The sequence below is a fragment of the Trichechus manatus genome, unplaced genomic scaffold (assembly GCF_000243295.1).
Source record: "Trichechus manatus latirostris isolate Lorelei unplaced genomic scaffold, TriManLat1.0 scaffold00168, whole genome shotgun sequence".
NCBI lineage: Eukaryota > Metazoa > Chordata > Mammalia > Sirenia > Trichechidae > Trichechus > Trichechus manatus.
In genome coordinates this window covers 5,660,580-5,679,303 of record NW_004444104.1, presented here as the reverse complement: position 1 = coordinate 5,679,303, position 18,724 = coordinate 5,660,580, and the positions used below count along the sequence as shown (strand labels likewise).

At 43.9% G+C, this 18,724-nt stretch overlaps 3 protein-coding genes across 3 annotated transcripts in view; 1 reads left to right on the top strand and 2 right to left on the bottom strand.

Annotated features, from left to right (window-relative positions):
- The window catches only part of LOC111822379 (protein POLR1D-like), a 54,123-nt gene extending 42,536 nt beyond the window's left edge, over positions 1–11,587 (bottom strand). Inside the window, exon 1 of the mRNA XM_023740944.1 lies at positions 11,477–11,587. Within this exon, the coding sequence (XP_023596712.1) occupies positions 11,477–11,502 (26 nt within the window). The 5' untranslated portion in view covers positions 11,503–11,587. The remainder of the gene's footprint in view (positions 1–11,476) is intronic.
- POLR1D (RNA polymerase I and III subunit D) lies at positions 9,932–11,694 on the bottom strand. The gene is made up of 2 exons (XM_004391424.3): positions 11,477–11,694; positions 9,932–10,486 (listed from the first exon to the last, which is right to left on the bottom strand). Exons 1-2 carry the CDS (start codon positions 11,500–11,502, stop codon positions 10,123–10,125), a joined length of 390 nt encoding a protein of 129 aa, XP_004391481.2. The 5' UTR covers positions 11,503–11,694; the 3' UTR covers positions 9,932–10,122.
- A 1,277-nt stretch (positions 11,695–12,971) lies between these two features.
- LNX2 (ligand of numb-protein X 2) overlaps positions 12,972–18,724 on the top strand; it is a 95,277-nt gene continuing 89,524 nt past the window's right edge. Inside the window, exon 1 of the mRNA XM_023740942.1 lies at positions 12,972–13,178. The gene's annotated coding sequence lies outside the window, so the exon portion shown is untranslated. The remainder of the gene's footprint in view (positions 13,179–18,724) is intronic.

Here is an 18,724-nt window from a genome sequence, read left to right as displayed (position 1 = left end):
ATCAAGAATGCTGGGAGAGGGGCTGCAATTTTAAGTGAGGTGAAAGAGTTGGAAGAAATGGCACCTTCCCTTTAGAAGTTCAATAATACACAGTTCTTCAGTCCAACTAGATTGTAAGCTCTGTGAAGGCAGGGAACAAATGAGATTCACCTTTGCATCCCTAGTACTTGAAACATAGTAGGACCTTAACTTACATAGTAGGACCTGCTATTTGTAATACCCAAAACCACTGCTGTTGAATCGATTCCAACTTATAGCAACCCTACAAGACAGAGGGAGCTCTGGTAGAGAACTGGTTAAGAGCTGAGGCCACTAACCAAAAGGTCCGCAGTTCGAATCCACAAGCCGCTCCTTGGAAACCCTGTGGGGCAATTCTACTCTGTCCTATAGGGTCGCTATGAGTCTGAACCAACTTGACGGCATACAACAACAACACAAGACCGAGCAGAACTGCCCTGTAGGGTTTCCAAGGCTGTAATCTTTATGGAAGCAGACTGTCACATCGTTCTCCCACGAGTGGCTGGTGGGTTTGAACCACTGACCTTCTGGTTAGCCGCTGAGAGCTTTAACCACTGCACCACCAGGGCTCCTCCTATTTGTAACAAATGGCATAAATTTAAGAGAAAGCTGGTCAGGGATATGGATGTATTTGGCATTGACACAATAGCATACCTTAGATTCAAATACTTTGAACTCGTCTCCAAGTGAGCGATGGCCCACCTTTTATTTTAGACCAAAGATGACAGATGTAGTACAGGATAAAGGTAGTGAAGGATGGCAGTGCTGAAGGTTCTTGGGGAGGCAGAGAAGACATAAATGAAACAGAATATAAAGTATAACCACCTTTATTGAGACTCTCGATGAAGCATACCATCCCAGCTCTTCCAGTGAATCCACAGGACAGACAAGTTTCCTTGCCTTGCTCAGGAATTTTGTTTTTCTTCTTGAAGCTTGTTACTGTGGTAGCTAGCTGAGTGCTCAAGTGTCAGCTGATGAGTGTACAAAACAATGCCATTACAAGTCATCAGTCCTTTCTCTACAGTTTTCTTCGCTGTTGTGATAGTCACCCGACACTGATGTTCAATCATGCATACATTGATTGATCGATATAATGAAAGCCGACTGTGTGTCCGGCACCGTTTTAAGTGCTGGGGCACAGAGGCAAAAAAAGATAAGGTCCTTGCCTTCATGAGCTTATATTTAAGTGGAGTTAGACAATAAAAGGATAAAGATATAATTGTCAGGTAACAGTAAGTGCTATGAAGGGCAACAGCAAGGAAGGGGATAGAAAGTGATCGAGGTCTGCCCGTGGGTGGACATTCTATTTTAGAGAAGATGGTTGTGGTAGGCAGCCTTGAAGGTGGACCCAATGACCCCTGCCTCTGGTGTCTATGCCCTTGTATAATCTCCCTCCTTGAGTGTGACCTGGACTTACTCACTTTTAACAAACAGAATAGGGCAGGAGAGATGGGATGTCACTTCTGAGATTATGGTATAAAAAGACTATGGCTTCCATCTTGGATCACTTGCCCTGAGGACTCCAGCTGCCATGCTGTAATCAGTCCTCTGGAGAGACCTATGGCATAAGCTTGGAAGTGAGAGCTTGGAAGCAACTCCTCCCCCACACAGGCCTTGTAAGAACTGCAGCCCAGATGATGCCTTGATTGCAGCTTGTGAGAGACCTTGAACTGGAATCACCCAGCCAAGCTGCATGGGACCCTGACCCATAGAAACTGTGAGCTAATAACCAGAAATGTCTGTTGTTTTCAGCTGCTAAGGTTTGGGGCAATCTGTTATACAGCAATGGATAACTATCACAGTGGTCAAGGATGGTCTCTCTGAGTAAATGACTTTGGAAAGGGGCAGACAATGTAAGACTTAAGGGAAGAGAGTTTCAGGGAAGTAAAGGGCAAGCTTCAAGGCCCTGAAATGGGAACAAAGTAGGAACATACAAGAAATGTGAGAAGGACAGCATGATAGGCAGTACAAGTGATGATGTGGAAGGACAGACAGGGGCCAGCTCATGCTAACTGGCCTTAAGGGCTCTCCCGGTCTACTGAGACACAACCGATACTATGAGGACCAGCACTCTACCAACCACTGATTGGCTCAAGCAACACTAACAGAACAACAATAATAGCTAATATTTGAATTGTACTAGGAATTATGCTAAGTGCTTTATGTCATTTATTCTTCACAATAGCCCCATGAAATAGGAATTATTACTAGCCCAATTTGCTAGATAAGAAAATGGAGGCTCAGAAAAGTTAAGTCACTTGCCCACATTTAGAGCTAGGAAGTGGTTGAGCGGGGATTGAAATCAGGCCCTCTGACTTCAGAGTCCTTGCGCTTAACCTTTACACAATACTGCCTTGAAAGAGAAGACTCTAGGAAGAAAGGCTTTCCCAGCCCCCTGAAAAAGGAAAAAATAAAACCCAACAAAAACCCAACTCCAAACTGGTCCAGTCTCCGCCTGATTAGGGAGATGCTCTAGGCCATTTGATTTACTCTTGGAGTCCTTTTAATAGAACTGGTTGAGGCATTAGCTACAAGTTTCTTGAGGTTTGATGACCCGAATCAGTAGGGTGAAGCTTAGAAAAGTACCCAGGTAGCTTTCTTTTTGATACATGTTATGAGCCTCACAAAAGAAATATGGAATTTACTAAGGAATAATATCATTAGATAAAATGTCAACATACTCTGTTTTGTGCAGTTTAATCCTTAAGTGACACTCGATTGAGCCCTGGCTTCCTACCAATATTCCTGCTATCTGGCACGAAACCAGGTACCCATCTGCTACAGAACTTGCTTTTCCTTTCTGCTTAACCTTCATCTTAAAGCTTGGGAAGGATTATAAATGTTCCACCAGAATCTCAATTTCTTTGTGGGAACAGGAGAAACACAATCCATTTATCTTTTATCTGTATTCTGTTAATAAAAAAACCAAAACCAAACCCACTGCCATAGAGTCAATTCTGACTCATAGCGACCCTATAATAGGAATGCTATTTTAAAATATTTTTCTTAAAAGCAAAGGCTTTATAGTAGACAGATAATCTTCCATCCAAGGGCACTCAAACTCATATTATAGTCCTGCCTTGGATTAAATGAAACAAACATGATAGCAGCTACCAAGGGGTTTTTTATTTTGAAGTTTTCACCTAGAAGAAACATCAACCAAGCCAGCTTGTTCCACACAATGATATAGTAGCATTATTAGCTAACATTGATTGAGAGCATTCTACAGGCTAGGTACTAGTTTAAGTACTTTGAATATATACATCTAAATTAATATTTATAACATTCTTATATGGTTTAAGGATTACTGTTATGCCAACTTTATAGATAAGGAAACTCAGGTACCAAGGAGTCAAACAGCTTGTCCACGGTCACACAGATTAAAAGTGTAGAGCCAGGATCAAAATAGTGTGATTCCAATAGCTCAGCCTCTTAACCCCTATGCTATAGTGCCTCAGTTATTTAGCCCCCAAAGATATCCAGGATCCCAAACACATCAACTTCTGCTCCTACAGAAGCCATACTTTCCTCAAAAAAAGAAAAAAAAAATTTTAAGGCCCCATTAAAAAACTACCTAATACACAACAACAACAAAAGAGTACCTGCTGAGGGATTTGTTCCCCTGGTTTGGAAGTTTAGGGTCATGGGTTCCTGGGAAATCCCAGTTAATTGGCCTAGTACCGTGTTTAGTGCTTCTGTTTTACCTCCTAGCTCACTGTGTAGTGCCTGGGGTCTTGAAAGCTTGTAAGCAGCCATGTAAAGCACAACAGTTGGTCTCTATTTGCCTGGAGCAACAGAGGAAGAAGGAGAGGCAGGAACAGGAGGAGGAAATGGAATGTGTGGCTAATTGCCTCCTTGAACAACTGCCTCCTTTACCAGGAGACCGGAAGAACTGGATGCTGCTCGGCTACCATTACTGAACATTTTGATCAGAGTCTACAGAAGAATCCTGATCTAAAGGGAGAAAATGCAGAACAGAATTTCAAATTCTCATGGACTCCAGACTTTCTGGAGCCACAGGGGCTGGATGAACCCTGGAAACTACTGCTCTAAGATAATCTTTAAACCTTAAACTAGCAATATCTCCTAAAGTCTCATTAAAACCGTAATGCTCAAGGCAGACATTCCTTACTAGTTAACTAGTAAAGAATGTCTATCTTGAGTATTATGCTCTTTTAAGAACTACCTATCCAGGATCAAATTGGCAACAGCAACTCGAAAGATAGGAAACTGAAAGGGCCATGAGTTTATGTAATGGTGGAAGAAAAACTTAGAGTGTGAGAATCATTGCACAACTACAAGAATGTAATCAATGTTACTGAAATGTACACGTAGAAACTTGAATTAGCTTATGTTTTTGCTGTGTATATTCTCACCAACAAAAAAGAAAAAAAATCTCTCTGATATACATATATATACCTACCAATGCAAAAGCCCCAAAATATCCTACATAATGACTCAATAGTCTTTACTGTAAATACTAAGTAAATACATGTACAGATTAAAGCGCTAACAGATGATATAAATTTACACACTAATAAAAACCACACGCAGACAAAGCTGAAACACAAAGTTTATTCCTTTAGAAGGATTAATAATTTTGCTTTTTCATTGCTAGATAATCTAAGTTTATTCTTTAAAAAAAATTTGGACTTATTCTCATTTATCCTTGGTCTCTCTCTGCTCAAATGATCTCTCCTCAGAAAGGCCTTCTTAACTACCCCATCTCCTAGCGTTTTCTCTCCCCACCACGGTCACTTTTACTTTCTATTTATATCACTGTCTAAAATTACACTATATATGTATACACTGTCTTTTAATTTTCTGACATGGGTGAGGGGAAGAAGGTAAGGGTGGTTGCACCCACTGACTCCTATTAGTAAGAACAGACTGGGAAGAAGAGATGGTAAGTCCTGCTGTACTGGTTTTTGCTTGTGAGGGAGTGGTAGAAAAACAAAGGGGTAAAAGGACACAGATATGGGGGTCCGAAGAACTCTGGAGGCATTTCAACCCTTCTCTCACCTTCAACCCTATACTGAAACTGCAATTTTTGGTATCTACCCTTTTATCTCCATTTCTACAACTCTGCCCTCCTTAAATTACACCTGGATTATTATAAATGCCCCCTAACTTGCTGCTGTCTTCCAAAATTTCCTTCCTCTAATCCATTTTGCATGCTGGCATGGGGCTAAGAAAAAAAAAAGCATTCCCTATCTCAAGAATGTCTAATGGCTCCTTTACCCTGGCAAAGAACATTATAGTTATTTTACAAGTATGCCAAGTTCAACACTCCATAAGTCCTGGAGGACAGACCCCGCCTACCTATGTCTGTCTTGTTGGCAATCTCCAGTGCCTAAGCAGGGTGGTACAGAGCGGGTGCTCACTGAACAAGCACTGCTTCACAGTGTTTCTCACCCATTCCATTCTGCACTCGGCAGGGGAACACTCTGCACTGTACATTACAGCACTTCACTGTAAATTCAGTTTGTTTTCTTTTCATATGGACAACTCGTCTGCCCTCTCTACAACCACGTGAGGCCTTTCAGGACAGACCTATTTTTAGGACAGTGCCACTAAAAAACAAAACTAAGCCAGTTGCCGTAGAGGTGATCCCAACTCATGGTAGCCCCACGTGTGTCAGAATAGAGCTGTGCTCCATAGGGCTTTCAGTAGCTGATTTTTCAGAAGTATATTACCAGCTGAGCTCGTTAACGTTTTGCACCACTAGAGACTCCCCCAGTGCCACTACTAGATATATAATTGCTGTGTAGATTATTTAAACAATTATACATCCAGTAATTTAGGTTTGGGAGGAATTTCATTATGGGGGGGAGAAACTGCCACACAATAACCATACCACGTATAAAGTTTAAAGTAGCAAAAGAAACCCAACATTAAGAATTTGAACACAAAGCGTCTGGATTTGGCTGAGTTTCTTAGCTCACTGTGAGGGATATTAAGACAGCCTCTGACTCTAAATTATTCTAACCAAAAAGATGACGTTTGTCTAGTGACCTGGAGACTATCTACAATCTTAGTAACTTTTTTTTTAAAATCTTAGCAACATTTTAAAGGGAAACAAAAAGAGGGCAGAGAATGGTAGGCCATACACTTTCCTATTTCTTGAAATGAAAGACACTCTTTGGGTCAGAATGTAGAGACAGCTCATCTCTACATAGATTCTGTGTGAACCTGTGAGTTATACCAATTAATTAGAGCACTTAGATGTTATAGCTATATGCAAATTATAAATAATTAGTTTGTAAAGTGCTTTGAAAATGGGAAGTGCTAGGCAAGTACTAAGAATTATTATCTATTAAAAGCCTTTGGCATATAATCATATTATTTAATAACTGGCTCTTTAAAAGACATAGTACTTTAAAGCCAAAAAGAATTTCTGATCTTGAATCATAAATATTAGTTCATTTAGAATGAAATGTCATTAGACAGCAAATCAGAGACACTGATTTATTTTGTATGTGTGTGCACACACACACACACACACACACATCTCAACTACTAGCTAAAAAGTTAGCTATTCGAACCTACCCAGAGGCGCCTGGCGATCTGCTTCTGCTTCCAGAAGGTCAAAGCTTTGAAAATCCAATGGAGCAGTTCTCTGCACACATATATTTATGACAATGTATCTGTGTTATGTATCTTATGTTGTCATACACACAATTTATATCCATCTCCCTCATCCTTTCTTTGATCAATTCCATCTTCCCTCAGATTTCTAGACTTTATGGAAGTAAGATTTCCGTCCAGGTATGTGCCTTTCCGTTATCTTGCCTGCCTTCAGTTTTCCCCCTTCTGCCTCCTGAAGGTGTTTATTTTCTTCCACTGGCCACCTAAACGATTCAAGACAGCACGCCACATTATCGGTGACACTAAATCCCGATAGAAGCAATGAAGTCATGCAATGCATCGGTAGTCACCAGTGCGTGCCTTTCCCACAAGTACTGGTGTGAATGACTCAGCCTGTATCATTCTACACCTGTAGGCCAACTAATTGAACTGTGGTGCAGTGGTTAAGAGGTCAGGCTGCTAACCAAAAGGTTGGCAGTTCAAATCCACCAGCCACTCCTTGGAAACCCTATGGGGCAGTTCTACACTCTCCTACAAGGTCACTATGAGTCGGAATTCACTCAATGGCAACAAGGTTTTTTGTTTGTTTTCATCTTCCAAAAGGCCTTGGTTCAGAGGTATTAAACTCCACTCAAATAATTCTGTGTACTATTCCCCTAGGACAACCCATAGGCAAAGTTCTGGAAGAGGCAAAGGTTTTGAACCTCTTCCACTTATTAGCATCTTCAAGTGCTAATTCCCTTAAACTGACATTGGTTTTCTCATTCCTGCTCCCATCTAAACTTCCCTCAGTGTCCTTTGTATGTTTTCTTTATTGGGAAACTCAAGCTAAACCATTCTTTTGTTGAATGAATGCTAATGTTTGTTTACCCTTCTTAGGCACTAAACTAACGCTGCCCACTGCCCAAGAACCTCCATGATGTTAACTCCAATGGACATTTTTCTGTTCTGATTGATCTGATTAACATCACTCCCCTATTCGAAAGTCTTGGCTTCCACAAGTCCACTCTCTACAGACTTTCCTACCATCTTACTGGTTGCTCCACTTTACCCAGTATTGAGGTTGCCCTGGCCTTGGTCCTGGGCCCACTTCTTTTTGACCTGCCAGTTTTCATGAATTTAAATAGTATTTCTGGTGATTATCCACATTTTATCTCCAGGCTAGATCTCTTCTGGAAGCATCAGCTCACACGTTCAATTGCCTACCTGAAACCTTCTACTTGGATACCTCTTAGGCATGTTATATTCAAAACGAACTTTTGATTCTTGTCATCTTCTTCACCCTATTTCCCCCTCGAAGCTTCCCCATTTCAGTAAATGGACCTCAGACAGGTGTCATCTTTCTGTTTTCTCACCTTCTACCTCCAATGCCTGAAGTCTACCAATCAGTTTGAAAATGTATCTCACCCCACCCACTTTTGTCCATCACTAAGCCTACTGCCTTTCCAGGTTACCTCAACTCTTACCAGTTCTAGTGTGTCTCTTAGGTTCTACTCTGGCCACCCTACAATTCATTCCCATAATCAACATAATTGGATGTCATTCTCATTGTACTTAAAATCCAAACTGCTGACCATCCCAGCTCTTCTCCCCATCGAATCCATAGCACAGGCTCTTACCCTTGCTTACGATGCTGGTCACCCAAATCTCTCAACACCTTCAATTCCTCAGCTCACCAATTTTCTGCTTAAGACCTTTAAATATGCTGCTCCCCGAGAATGCTCTTTTTCTCCTCTTTGCACAGCCAGCTCCTTGTCCCTGTAGTATGTTTTAACGTCACCTTCTCAGAGACTTTCCCTGACTTCCAAACCTAAAGCAGATTCCCCTCTCGTTTTGTATCTTGATTTCTTTCACAAAATTCTATTTTTTAAATGTCAATCCTGTTATATGCTCCATGTGAATAAGACTTCTGTCTGACTCATCCACCATCATCTATCCCCAAGGTCTAGTAAACACCAGGTTTTCAATAAATACTAAAATATCTTTATTTAAAGAAGCTGACTGAGTATGGGAAATGTAGGCTCCACGGCAAGTCAGTAGAGGTCTGATTTGAGTGAACAAAAGGCTACGTGCCATTACATACATGGATTTATCCAGTATTTATTAAATGTCCACTAATAGGCATTGTACCAAGCAAAAGGGATCACAAGTTAGTATAGTGGGAAGACAGACAAATACAAGGGCTAACAATAGCATAATAAATATTAAGATGAAGAATCACAGGGTGTAATGAAAGCACTTAAGTACCCAAACTAGGATGCGGAGTCTGATGTGTAAGTTTTGACCTAGAGTATGGAGGGAATAAGTGATCCAGGAAGCGGGAACAACATAAAGGCCTCAAAGCACAGAGCACTTGGGGGTGAGGAGGGTGGGTAGAGTGCTTGGGTTCAAGGGTTGACATGTATTTAGGGTGAATCAAGAGTCAAGTTGGATGGGGGGTGGGATAGGCATGAGACAAGCTGAGGAGGTAGATAGGACAGATTTTGGAAGGGATCCACTAATATTTTAAGTTTTTTGGAAAAGTCATTTTCCACACATGGAATTTTCCTTCTCCTTACTTTCTCTTGAACAGTACATTTTCTATGTAAACCTGAGCTATACTTAGAGACCTATCTAAGAACTGAAAAGGCTATCTGGCCACCTCAGTTTTCTCCTTCTATAATAGAATTAAGCCTTTTAGCATGCTTAAGTCATTTCTTTTTATTATTATGGTAGATGTTTATGTAACAAATCAGTTGCCATTTCAACATTCTTCAGTGTACAATTCAGTGACATTAGTTATGTTTATCATGTTCAGCCATCACCATTATCCATTTCCAAATTCTCCTATCACTTTTATACTTAGGGCATTTCTGACTAAATATTTTATTAGTATCCTGAAATTCAAGCAGTAAACTGGCATCTATTCTATAAGAGCTACCACAAAGACGGAGCCTGATACCACCTAAAACTCTCATGGGAAAGCAGAATTCATACAATTCTTTCAAATTATCTGCCAACCTTGCCCAGTGCAGCAAAGGATGGAATTCTCTAATCTTATATATACAGATATATCTATACGTATATATCTAGCAAGAAACCAAGTGTTTCCCTTTCTTTTTTTTTTTTTAAATCAACCAGTCTGTCTGGGGCCATGTTCTATTGCATCTCCTCCCTTCTCCAAATCACAGCCATGGATGTATACTCCTTTTAATTCCTATGATCAAAGTCCTTTTCTAAGGCCTGGTTTCCTTATAGTTTCCCCACTAACAACACTGGCTCAATTAAAAGAAAAAGAAAATTCATCCTTGTGTATCATTTGCCTACAAATAACAGAAACCACTCAAACCAGTTTAATAAGAGGGAATTTATTTGAAGAATACAAAGATACTTGCAGGGAATCCAACAGCTGCAATGGGTCAATAGCTAGAAGCACGCCTTTCTGAAGACTAGATCATACACTTCTACTTCTGGGTTCTGCATGATCATGAAGAGAATATCCTCATCATATACTGCATAAGGGGCTAGAATGTAGGTTCATTTCTGCTTGCCTTTTTGGTCCTTATAGTCCTTTATGCTCGCCTCAAACTTGTCAAGCACATGTTGACAGACATTCATGAGCTCATTCAGGCCTCTCTGAAATGGCTCAACAGCTGGAAGACCACCTCGTGTCTGAATGCGTAAATTGATTTTGCTCTCTGAAGGATGGGTCGTAGTGTAACCACAAAATTCCACTTCTGGGTTCTTCATGATCATGTAACGAAGAGAATTTCCTAGAGTATGGTCCTCTTCGTGTAATACAAATGTCACACAGTGTCTATCTGTTCCAGCTGCCTGAACCATTTCCAGGGCTGTCTTCCTCTCGCCTTCAGCCACTGAGGTCTTCAATCCATGTGTTTTTCTACACACACATTTTTTATAAAAATGAGATCATACTGAACAGCTTTGTAACTAGCTTTCTTTCACTTACTATACCACAATTAGAACACATTATTACTCTAATCCACTCCAGTCACACAGAACTATTTGTCTCTTATTTTCCTGCCTCCACAAATTCATTCAATCAATATTTAAATTATCGCCTCCAGTTTCTCCCTACTCCTTTTGACCTTCCATATGGACACAAGAAGGGTCTTCTTAAGGCAAAAGCGTAAATGTTAGCTAAAATATTATTTTGGTAGAGTCACAAGAAAGAGAAAAGATTAGAATGGGGAGCCCTGCTGGAGAATAGAGGAGGCTGAAAGTAACAAGAAAAAAACATACTGTTTTAGTGTAAAAGTCAGATTTGAGCCTACAGATTACCGACGTGCAGGCCCAGCTATGGCTTCCATTTGCAAGAAGTAAGGAAACTAGGAGAATGGAAAGTCTGAGCAGAGTCAAGCAGGAGGGAGAAAAAGAACTCAGCGCACAGAGGACTGGCATTACTAACAGCCTGCACAGAGAAGCCTCTGGAGCGATAAACCCAGGACTCAGGTCTGTCTGCACACCCCAATACCGTCCACTTAGGGAACAGTGGCCTGGCGCGGAATTTCAGCTTTAGTTTTATTTACTCCTGCTGTTCTAAGGAGGGGTGAGCAGCTCGGGGACTTCCCTCTGGTCTCACAACTTGTCTTGCCTCCTTGGTATCTACTAGTCTACGAAGCGTGTGAATTCAAACCATCCATGTCTCTCACCCTCTCTCTCTCTTCCCCAGAGCCAGGGCCCCCTCTCTGCCGAGGTGCCCACATCTATCCCCTTTCCCTCTCTTCTCGGAGCCCCGGGTTAGACTCATCCTGCCAGGCCGGGCGCGGAGGCCGAGGCCCCGGCCCGGCCGCGCGCCACTGGCCACCGGCTCCCCGGCCGCGGCGCGGCCCGCTCCTCCCGCCCACTCGCCCGCCTCTTTGGCCGTTACCTCTCCAGCTCCTGGTCCTCTTCCATCGTGGGGTGTGTTCCGGCTCCTCAGGTGGTGCTAGCTGACCAGAGGCTCTACCCCATATCCCGCAACGTGCAAGCGAAGCAGGAAGGAAGGAAAGATCGACGGAAGGAGGGGGGACGGAAGGAGAGAGGAGGAGCCGCTTCGGCGCGGCAGGGCCCGGCCGCTGGGCGGGGCTGGGAGGCTCCGCCCCCGGCGCGAGGAGGGCGGTGACGCGAGGCTCGCCCGGCTCACCTGGCACTCCCCCAGCAGCCCGCCAGCTGAGCGGGAGGGGCGGAGAGGTAGGGTTCGGCGAAGGCCTCACCGCGAGGCGGGAGACTGGCCGGTGTACGCCCGAGCTCAGCCCAGGGCACCTTCCCCCTGGTGAAGGTGAAGGGGGCGGCACCTTACCTGCCGCCCCCTAATCACCTTTCTTCTTAAGAGTCAGGCCTCTTTCTGTCTTGCTGTTAGACCCGTGGGGGAGGGTGTTGCTCCCAGGCTGGCCCTCCCCGGCACCCCAACCCTCAGGGGCTTTCATGGGACGACTCCAGGAGCACTCAGCGGGTATTGAGGTCTTTATAGATAGCATCAAGTTTATCAACACACTTTTTAAGAAAGGAAGGAGGTAACGTGGGAAGAGAAGAATTTCAAACAAAATACAATGGTTTCAGACAGTATTTGTCTCGTTGGGGATCTTGCAGTTGCACGTCTCAATTGGGCCAAAGGACAAGCGTTTGCCTTTATCTTGGAGGAGTGAGAGTTTGCAAGAAAATTGGTTTTCCCCGTCCTTTCTTTCCCAGGATCTTTTCTATCCCTAGAATACGTCCATCCCCACTTTGGGCTTCTTTTCCCCCTTATCCTTTTAGCTCCTTAAACCTCCTCACCTGCGGAACCTCCCTCTCACCTTTGTTCCCAGGTGTCCTGCCCTCGCCTGTGCAACCTTTCACCACTCGGAATGGCTCTCCGCCCGCTTTCTTCCTTGTGTCTCGTCTCTCTGTCCCCTCAGGTGCTGTTCTTCGTCAATAATCCATTCTCTCTTCCTACTCTCCAGCTCCCAGCAGCTCCCTTGCCCCCAGTCAGCCCATTTCTACCCCAGCTGTCCTCGCCCAGCACACCTACATTTCTTCTTCCTGAGCCACCTGTTCTCCTTGCCTCCCTCCAGATTCCCCTATATTGCCATCTCTCCCCCAGCTGTTTCATTCTCCTCGCGGCGCTCGGGCATCGGGGCTCGGCAGAGACACCCCTCGAGCGTGTCTTCTGCAGGGAAATCAGGCAAGCGGCAGGGACAGCTCAGACACGGTGTGGGAGGGACCCCGGCGAGAAGGTTCACTCTAACCCGTGAGTGACGGCCGCGTCCTGACCCGCCCCCGGCGCCCTTGGATAGGTGGAGCCGCCATTTGGCCCGCCCCTTTCCCGCCCTGTGCGGCCGCGAATTGGCTCAGATGCGTGTCGGGTTGGGCGACTCAGCCCCGGCGTTCGCCCCCGGGAAGGCAGCAGGGGCGGTTGAGAAGTAAAGTCTTGGCGAGAGTTTGGTTCTTGCCAGGAAATCCGCGGTGGCGGCTGGAGGCGGCGGCCACTGTGGCGGTTCCCGGCGGAGCGGAGCCGGGCTCTCTTCCCGCTCCCTCAGCGGGCCACGGAGAGCGGGAGCCCGCGCGGGGCTGAGGCGCCGGGAGCCAAGCGCGCCGAGCACCCGAGCTTCCCAGTGAGTAACTTTGCCCACCGCTGCGTTCGCTCCCTCAGGTGCCGGCGCGCTCGGCGCGGGCGGCAGACGCGCGTGCCGGGAGCTGCGGGAGCGGCCCGCACCGGGGAGCAGCGCCCAGCCTCCCCTCGTGGCGCGTCCCTCGCCGGCGGCGGACAAGCTGCCTGGCGGAGCCGCGCCCTCCGCGGGTCTGTTCCCTCGCCCGCTCGGCTGCAGAGGGGACGTGGGCCGCACGTCTCGGCCCCTCGCGCGGACCCGACTGCCCAGCTGCCTTGCGCCGGTGCCGCGTGGGAGCGGCGGGCGGCCCCGGGCTAGTCCCCTTGGGTGGTTTCGGCCGCCGCGTTGCTGATCTTTGCTCGTTTGCTTTTTTAGAGAGGGGAGAGGTGGGGGTGAGCTTTTTAATTTCCCATGTCTGTGTTGTTGGGGAGTATGAGAGTGGTACGAGTTGCCTTCCTGTCCGATCTTGCGCCCCCTGGAAAAGGGATAGGGAAAGCGCATACCCTCTATCCCAGCCTGTTGGCTATTCTCGCACCTTTCCCTTTAGGCTGCAGGGGGTGGGAGAGCGATTTGCCATCTTTGAGGTGGGAATTTTCAAAAATACAAAATCTTCATTTGGAAGTAGTTGCGCACAAAGCACGATTTAGGAAATACACCACTCATCTTTCAAACCTTTTTTTTCCCCCATGTTTTAAGCCAAGGACTTTTGGCCTCTTAATGTGGTCCTTCTGGTATTTCAGTATGTATTTAAGGTTATACATCCAGATGTTCCTGTCTTCCAGAAGCTAAAGTCAGTTCATGCATGCAGCTTAACTGTATAGATTTTTCTTTTTAAATCACAGAGATCAGAAACGAAGTGGAATAAAGTGCAGTGGCGGTTCAGCAGGAGGAAACAGTTGTGAACTACGGTTTATTGAAACTGCCTTCACTTTAAGAATTTCATATTCTTGCAGCAGTAGTAGTTAATGTAAATTGGCCTTCGTCCCGGGATAGATTTTGATTTGTCTCTTGCATGTACTGTGATTCAGCGCTGATGGAGCTGGATCTCAGTAGATCAGTGTTATTTATTTTGGTAGATTTGATTCCCACCCTCCCCTCACCACCCCCTTTGGAAAACGTACTTCGGCAAGTAAAGAAGAAGAGGGGAATCTCATATCTTCTTTGGTCTGTCAAAGCTTTGCTGAGCTATGAATAACAAAGTTTTGCCTTTTTAGTTGGTCCAAGTCACACACGTGAGTTTCTCCAGAGGGGTAAAATGTAGACCAAATCTGAACCATAGTAGAATAATACTATTTTTAATTCAGCCCACTGATGCGCTAACATTCCTGATTTTGTATCTTGTTCCTCTCCTTTTCTCATCAGGTTAGAAATTTTTCATTCTTTATTCAGTTATTAAAGAATAGGGTATTACTGCATGCCAGGCATTGATGGCCTGGGGCAGCTTTGCCCTGGAGTTGCTCATGAAAGTCTCATTTGGAAGCTGATACAGACCACTGTTCTACTAGTTATCTGAAAGTAATTTGAACATAGTGTTGCAGGAACTCAGAAGAGGGAACAAATTCTGTCTAAAGTTAGGGAAGGCCTCACATAGGCACGTAGTCTTCAGCCTGGAGTCGGATTTTGCCAGCTATATTCTAGGCAGAGGGACTAACAAGTAAGCCACTTGCAAATACATGTATATTTGGGGTGTTGCTGTAGAGGTCTGCATGTGGTCAGTCTGGCTGAAGGATGCAGTGTTTCGAATTAGAATAGTACCCCTGGCTGGTGCATTACTCCTTTTGGAGCAGTCACATATTCCAGAACTGATTTGAACAGAAACATGAAGGATTTTGTAAACCAAATTAAGAAATTTGGACTTTATCCAGTCAGTGATATGGAGTTGCTTGCTAATGTTAATCAGGAGAGTGTCACGATAACATTTGCATACCCGGAAAGATACATAGGTTTTCCCTGCTATTCGAAAGTAGAGCATTCCTGTGAAACCTTTTGTAAACTGAAATGGCATAAAGGAAAGAAGTAATTAGCATTAGTTTATACGGAAAAATTTTTAGAGTGTTCCCAGACCCAAAAAATAACCTACCAAATCATACCAAATAACACCAAAAAAAAAAGTTGCGATGTAGTTGATCCCAACTCATAGTGACCGTATAGGACAGAGTAGCGCTGCCCCATAGGGCTTCCAGGGGAGCGGCTGGTGGATTTGAACTGCTGACCTTTTGGTTAGCAGCTGGATGCTTAACCACTGCACCACCAGGGCTCCTCCAAAGAACACATAAAACCTCAAATAACACTAACACATAGTAAAAGCGGGAATGATATGATAAATGTACAACCCATATAAAGTAGAAATTACGTACAGCGTAGTTTCACTTAGAATTGGGAAAACAGCAAGCGTACTTGAAAGGCTGAGAGGTAGTGGTGGTGATGATGGTCGCTTAGTGTATTTTCTGGGGAAGGAGCTTGGCAAGGCAACTCTCCCTGCTCAGAACGCGCGTTGCCTCTAAGAGTTTACCGTAAAACAAACACTGAATGCTATTTTCGCTTTTTTTATAAAAGCTAAAATCCTCTTCTGATTTCTTTCAGTTAGTGAAAACAGGTACTAATGTAGGTCTTTCATAAAAGCAAAGTGGCATAAAGCAAACTTTAGAAATGTGGGGGATACCTGTATCTCTGCCACGGCCTGGAGGATAGTGGGGTTCAGATGGGACATAGGAAAACAGCAAGAGGCTCTAGCCTCAAAGCCCCTTAATCTGGACCCAGATGGCCTGGATTTGAATTTGGCTGTATCACTAGCTGTGTTACCTCTTTATTCCTTAGTTTCTTCATCTCATAGGACTTGGGGGATAAAACTTGATCAAACGTGCATTGCCTAGAATAGTGCGTAGCACATAATAAGCACTTAGTAAATGCTAGTTATTATTCTGTATGAAGGCAGTGGGAGTGGCATTTAGAAGGTATGCTTGACTGTATTTGGTGAGTGACTAGAGATGATTAATGAGAGAAGGATGATTCCTAGGCTTTTTGTCTCGAAGCATTGGAGCATAGTGGTTGAGCTGGCTCTAGAGTCAGAACAGAGTTCAAATTTCCCTTCCACAGTTATCACCAGAATTGCTGTCCTGACCGAGCTTTGGTTTCCTAATAGTTAGGAAATGAGCCTAGCGCCTGACTAGTAAGGTTTGAAGATCAAGTGAAATTACGCATGAAATGCCCTTGGCAGAGTGCCTAGCATACTCTAACTACTCAATAAATATTAGTTGTTCCTTTAGTGATGATGACATTAATGAGCTAGTGGAACATTGTTGGATATAAGATGGAGCAGTTAAAAACAATTGATGGTACGGGTGGGGGAAGGAAGATAATTGTTCAGTTTTGGACCAACCCAGTGAGATACTAATGGGTGGTTGAGATGTTCACGATGTTGTTGTTGGATAGAGGTCTCCAACAGGAGCTATCAAAGAAGAGGAAAAAAATTTTTTTTTAAACGTAAAGCCTTTGTTGGTGAGGTAAGTTTTATTGGAGATTTGAGGGAAGAAGAGGGAGAAGAGGGGTTTACACTGTAACAATGACAGTGTTGATAACTGAATATTAGGCATCTCTACCCTTAAAATACATTTGACCACTCATCCCAGTAACTCCAGGCTCTGAAGTCTGACGACTCTTTCCCCCACCTCTTTCTTTTTCTTCTTTGCTCCTCTTTCTGATTGCCCCCAGAATCCAAATACTTTATTATATAAAGCCATTTAACTTTTTCTTGCTTATGTAACCAAACTTTACTTCAGGCCCACCTTCCTATATCCAAAGCCAGCAAGGTTTCTAGAAGCAGTGCTGATTGTAAAAAGAAAAAATATATCTTTCATGTAGAATTATAGTTGTAGAAGATTTGGCCAGACCTAAACTGACCCTTTTCCAGGGCCTGGAAGTTTTTAAAAATAAATCCTCTTTAGCCTTCCTGTCAGATGTTTTTTTTTCTCAGAAACTACAAAACAGAAAAATCTACAGTTATGTAAGTTTTTTGGTTGGTTGGATTTGAAAGAAATGGATATTTTGTGAATTAGCCTAATGAGAAGCTATTAAGAGGGATTTAAAAAAAATATTCGTGCTGGTGGGTTTGAGCTGCTGACCTTTTGGTTAGCAGCAGAGCACTTAACCACGGTGCTACCAGGGCTCCTCCATGATACACATTATGTTAATTAAGTATTCAGGCTAGTGTCCTTTTAAAGAGGCAGTTATTGTAGGTTCTGTCCTTTAGAATGTATGCTACAAGAGGGCAGGAAGCACCCCGAGACTATGGCCCCTAGACATCCTGCTAACTCAGAACTGAAGCCACTCCTGAAGTCCACGTATCAATCAAAGATTAGACAAGCCTATAAAACAATAACACACATGAGGAACGTTGTTCTTAGTTCAATCAAGTATATGAGACCAAATGGGCAACACCTGCCGAAAACAAAGACAAGAAGGCAGGAAGGGACAGGAAAACTGGATAAACGGACACGGGAAACCCAGAGTGGAAAGGGGGAGAGTGCTGACACATTGCGGGAATTGCAACCAATGTCACGAAACAATTTGTGTATAAATTTTTGAACAAGAAACGAATTTGTGCTGTAACTTTCACCTAGAAGCCAACCCTGTTGCCATAGAGTCGATTTCAGCTCATAGTGGCCCTATAGGACAGAGTAGAACTGCCCCATAGGGTTTCCAACGAGCGGCTCGTGGATTTTAACTGCCGACCTTTTGGTTAGCACTTGAGCTATTAACCACTGTGCCACCAGGGCTGAACTTTCACCTAAAGCACAATAAAATTTAAAAAAAAAAGAGAGCGAGCAGGAAACATATCTGTTTTGTTCACTGCAAAATCGCCAAGTACCTAGAACAATAAATATTAATGTATACGTGAATAAATGAATTTGATCCATCGCTTTTGATCTGTCTTAGCCTGTAGACTTTTTCAGTTCTTTAGAGCTATCATTGGTCAAAGGAAAAACAAAAGACATTACAGACATACCTCATTTTGTTGCGCTTCACTTTGTTGCGCATGGCAGATACTGTGTTTTTTACCAGTTGAAGGTTTCTGACAACCGTGCATCTAGCAAGTCTGTCGGCGCCATTTTTCTAACAGTATGTGCACACTTCATGTCTCTGTGTCACATTTGGTAATTCTCACAATATTTCAGACTTTTTCATTATTATGTCAGTTAAGGTGATCTGTGATCAGTGATCTTTGATGTTGCTATTGTAATTGTTTTGGGGTGCCATGAGCCCCACCCATATGACGGCAAACTTAATTGATAAATGTTGTATATGTTCTGACTACTCCACCGACCAGCTATTCCCCCATCTCTCTCCCTCTCCTTGGGCCTCCCTATTTCCTGAGACACAACTATTGAAATTCGGCCAGTCAGTAACCCCACAATGGCCTCTAAGTGTTCAAGTGAAAGGAAAAGTCGCACGTCTTTCACTTTAAATCAAAAGCTGGAAACCATTAAGCTTACGAGGAAGGCACGTCGAAAGCCGAGATGGGCTGAAAGCTAGGCCTGTTGTGCCAAACAGCT